Below are 4,601 nucleotides of genomic sequence, written 5' to 3'. Positions count from 1 at the left end.
GTAAGTTTCTTTATTGGTCAAAATGATTGAATGTTTAATTGCATTGAATTTTTTATATATATATATATATTTTTGTATAGTTTTATAGGCTCCTTTGAGACTAGATTAGGTTAGACAGGCCAGGATCTGATCCAGACTCAAATTCTGGTCGCCGGCACATAATGTTATGTAATAATGCAGAATGATAGCATTTATGCACTCATCACATAATTACCATCAGTGTGATAATTACTGGTGATTTTTTTTTTTTTTTTTTTTTTTTAAGTCCTTACTTTTTTAAGGTGGTGTCAATTAAAGGATCATGATGCAAACTGATATTTATAACTTTATATTTGCAGTGGCAGCACAAGCATAATTAAATGTGTAGATATAACCTCAATTACAGCTGGGTTCACATTGCAATTTTGCTGTCTAAGAGCTACTTCACGTTCGTAAAAGATTTCTCATCTAAGGCACTCTGTAGTCTTTAAATGCTTAATTTTATTTTCACTACAGTAATTAACTGCCTTCGTGATAAACATTTAGCTCCAAAAAAGTCTCCAAAAGTGTCTGGATTGTGGGACCAAAGTGTTGGCTGTGATGTGTGTTGTGGAGTCTGACACAAAATAAGTTGATGTTGCACTTGGGCTTTGCCCAAGATCTCACTGGGATCATTTTATACAGTGTGACAAACAATAATTGTAAAAAATAATAGTGTGTGCTTGACTTAATGTGTATATTTGCTTTTTATTTTGTCATACCAGCACTAAAATTAGCTTCCTGTCTTTTGGTGGGAAGTGAGAGAAAAGATAACACGTCACATTATTCCAACCAAAACCACTTTTGTTGTTACACCACCTGAACTCTCCAGTAGGACCTACTTGGGAAGGCTTGATGACGTTAAAGACTGTATGAAATGGAAGTTCTCCTATTGTGTCGTATTTCTGGGTCACTGTGATTTTGCCAACATATTTAGTTGATCCTGGAACATTCCTGTCCGAACACATAGTTCCAACCCGACCCATACATTATCCCTAAAATTAGAGCGAAATGATGGGGGAACAACGCTGATGAAGAAGTCCTGACTGCCAGCCTAAACTTGACAAACTCTAACCTTGTCCCACAAATCTTACTGTTCATCCTGGAACATCATTCCAATCAACCAAAGACGTTGATGCACTTGGTGAAATCAGGTTCATAGTAGTTCTGGGTCACCATGATTTTGCCAAGTAAGACAGGTTCCTGGGTCAACATATTTTGTTGATCCTGGAACAACATTCCTGTCCAAAAATGTTGTTCTACCCCTTCCCCGGTAAACCTAACCTTACCTATGACTTATCCCTAAAAGTTATCAGAGGGAAATGATAGGTGAATAACACTGATATAGAAGCACATGACCCTGGTTGTAAGCCTAAACTTGACACAAACTGTAAACTTGTCCCTCAAATCTGATTGGTTGATTGGAACGTTCTTCCAGGATCAACAAAGATGTTGATGGGGGGGGAAACAACTACTGTTGTTTTGTTTGTTGTCATTGTCCATTGCCATTATTGTTGCTTGTTCATTGTAAAGCGTCCTTGAGCGCTATATAAATAAAACCTATTATTATTATTATTACGAGGACACTGGAATTAAAAAATGATGTGCACAGATAAATCATTTATATTAAACTGACTATTCTTATTTTTTTAATTGAATATTGCAGTTTTGATTTTGTGGTTACTTTAAGATTTGGGAATTTTGGGGACTTTCAGTCAGATGTGAACACTTCTCAATGATTCCAAAGAAGGAGATGGTTAAAATGTGGTCTGATACTTGGTCCATCCCTTGCAAAATGATTCTCCTCCATATTCCAGAGCTCTGCCTGGTGCAGGGTATATGAAAAGATAACCTCTATTGGTGTAGTTTATAAGCAACACGGTGTAATATCCTCATATTCGGTTGGAGATCTGTGAATGTACGGCAAACGAAAGACATCCCGGTTGGTAGAGAAAGTCTGGAAGAGGATCATAGTATTTAAACCTTTAAGCACTCATATCCTCTCTGTCAGCAACATTAGTCTGAGTCAGACCCCTGAGCAAATGCGGGAAGCAGCACAGAGGTATTAGAGCCATCTAATGCCTCTACACCTCCAGTAACCTGTGCATCTGCCAAGCTGAGAGGACGCTGGCACCATGATCAAGCTTAAAGGCAGGAGGCAAAGCCTTTTCCCCAACTATAAACTTGGGGTCACAACCCCTGCTCCCAAGGATCCAGAGGACTCCACGCTTCCTTTCGGCCAGCAAAACTGGGTGAAACCATGGAATTCGATGCAGGAATTAAGTAAGGATATTTATGACATCTACGCAGAGTATGAAGACGATGAAGAGGAGAGACTGCTGTCCACCCCTAGTAAACTGACTCAGACTAAGAACTACATGCTCAACATCAACGTAGGAGGCAAGGTCTACCAGATCTCTTACAGGGTAGCAGCAAAATATCCCAAAACAAGAATCGGCCGCCTTGCAACGTATACGGACCACAACAGGAAACTTGACCTCTGTGATGATTATACTGTCCAGAATAATGAGTTTTTCTTTGACAGGGATCCAGATGTCTTCCACAGCATATTCAACTTCTATAGGACTGGAGTTCTCTGGATTAAAGATGAATTGTGCCCACGCAATTTCTTGGAGGAGATCAACTACTGGGGCGTTCGTATCAAGAACACCCATCGCTGCTGCCGCATTTCATTTGAGGAACGGCAAGATGAACTCAACGAACAGCTGAAGGTGCAAAGAGAACTTGAGGCAGAGGTGGAAACTGAGGAACATGAGGACCTCTTCCAGGATATGGCTTTTGGTCATACACGTTTCCTCATTTGGAACTTGATGGAGAAGCCCTTCTCATCGGTCACAGCCAAGCTCATGGCATTAGCATCCAGTTTCTTCGTGCTGGTATCACTTGTGGCTATGACTCTCAATACGGTAGAGGAAATGCAGAAGATGACCACCGGACACCTGAGTGGGAAGACCTACTGTGAGTATGTTGAGATGCTCTGCATTGCATTTTTTACCATGGAATATATTCTCCGGCTTGTGTCCACACCTGACCTCACACATTTTACAAAGAGCATGCTGAATGCTGTGGACCTGATTGCAATCCTTCCATTATATCTTCAGATGGTCCTAGAGAGTTTCGAGGGTGGCGACTATGGGAGACATGGTAGCGATATTGAGACTGTAGGACGGGTTGGTAAAGTGGGGCAAGTTCTCCGCATCATGCGACTCATGAGAATATTTCGTATCCTAAAACTGGCGCGTCACTCTACTGGACTTCGAGCCTTCGGCTTCACGCTCCGGCAATGTTACCAACAAGTGGGCTGTCTTTTCCTCTTCATTGCGATGGGAATTTTCACCTTCTCTGCCATGGTTTATACCGTAGAGCATGATGTGCATCACACAAACTTCACCAGTATTCCACATGCATGGTGGTGGGCTGCTGTAAGTACATGTTTTTTCAGGTTTATACCTGGTAGAAAAAGTACTGTGGTTGTACCATGGTAAAGGGATGGGATTAGGTGATAATGCAAAGATACTTTGATATATCATGGTCCTGACATTATCCATATACAATGGGATGTACATAGTGCACCAAAATACTTCTAACATTATGATGGTATATCCATGGTACACGTCCAAAAAACATGGTAATATCATAGTACTTTTTTGTGGAGAGTACTGACAGAGCAAGACTTACTGGTGTCTTTCTGCTATAAAGCTAATAAATGCTTCATCTCAATTGTGTTGCCTACTTTGCCTGACATCAATGTCTTGCTTCCTCGCTCTGCATAATTTACAACTGCTCTTCTTAACTCTAGTTCTATTTAACTCTAATGACATTTCTGGCGTTTTGAGAATTTGTGACTGACTTTTTTAAATCTTAAAAGATCATTTGTCATTTTACTGCACACTGAAGTATTCCTTGTCCGTTTATACCACAGGTGAGCATCTCCACTGTGGGCTATGGCGACATGTTTCCAGAGACCGCTTTAGGCAGGATTTTTGCATTTGCGTGCATCTCGTTTGGAATAATTCTCAACGGCATGCCAATCTCCATCCTGTTTAATAAATTCTCAGACTACTATGCAAAGCTGAAAGCCTATGAATACACCTCCACTATAAAGAATCGCGGGAAAGTGAGGTTTGTGAAAAGGGCGGCAAAGACATTCGCGGATTGTTTTTAGGGTGTGATGTGTTGACCTACTCTTTTTCCACGGATTGATTTTTAACTCATGGACAACAAAAAGTTTAAAACAACCAGAACATCTAAGGAACTGTCTTCAAACAACTTACTAACTGTATAGAAACCATGTTGTTTGTGCCACTGGGACACATTTATATTGAACAACTTTTGTACTATACTGTACATAACAGGCAGCCCTTATAAGATTTTTTTAATGCTGAATCACTGCATTTAGAGAGCTCTTACAGGTTATAATGAAGTTTAATAAAACCTCTTCTTGGAACACCAATTTATTTGTCAGATTTCAACTGTTAAAAACATTTGATTTTTTCTGTGCCATAAGTAATAGTAAGAAAAAAAATGTCATAAGAATGTATTTTTAGATGGGCTAAAGGCAA

The 4,601-nt window shown here is 39.9% G+C and overlaps 1 protein-coding gene across 1 annotated transcript; it reads left to right on the top strand.

The window, feature by feature from the left end:
• Window positions 1–1,726: 1,726 nt before the first annotated feature.
• On the top strand, window positions 1,727–4,225 carry kcnv2a (potassium channel, subfamily V, member 2a). The gene is made up of 2 exons (XM_056241694.1): window positions 1,727–3,461; window positions 3,962–4,225. The coding sequence occupies exons 1-2, from the start codon at window positions 2,154–2,156 to the stop codon at window positions 4,202–4,204; spliced, it is 1,551 nt and encodes a 516-aa protein (XP_056097669.1). The 5' UTR covers window positions 1,727–2,153; the 3' UTR covers window positions 4,205–4,225.
• The last annotated feature ends 376 nt before the right edge of the window (window positions 4,226–4,601 follow it).

The sequence above is a fragment of the Rhinichthys klamathensis genome, unplaced genomic scaffold (assembly GCF_029890125.1).
Source record: "Rhinichthys klamathensis goyatoka isolate OS25496 unplaced genomic scaffold, OSU_Roscu_1.1 h1tg000665l_1, whole genome shotgun sequence".
Classification (NCBI taxonomy): domain Eukaryota; kingdom Metazoa; phylum Chordata; class Actinopteri; order Cypriniformes; family Leuciscidae; genus Rhinichthys; species Rhinichthys klamathensis.
The sequence above is the reverse complement of the archived record's forward strand: the minus strand, read 5'-3'. Positions and strand labels throughout refer to the sequence as shown.

Excerpts from the sequence above, each read along its gene's own strand:
- kcnv2a (XM_056241694.1), top strand. The coding sequence starts at position 2,154 with ATGATCAAGCTTAAAGGCAGGAGGCAAAGCCTTTTCCCCAACTATAAA. Across the intron at positions 3,462-3,961 it reads ATGCATGGTGGTGGGCTGCT|GTGAGCATCTCCACTGTGGG; the intron begins GTAAGTACATGT and ends TTTATACCACAG.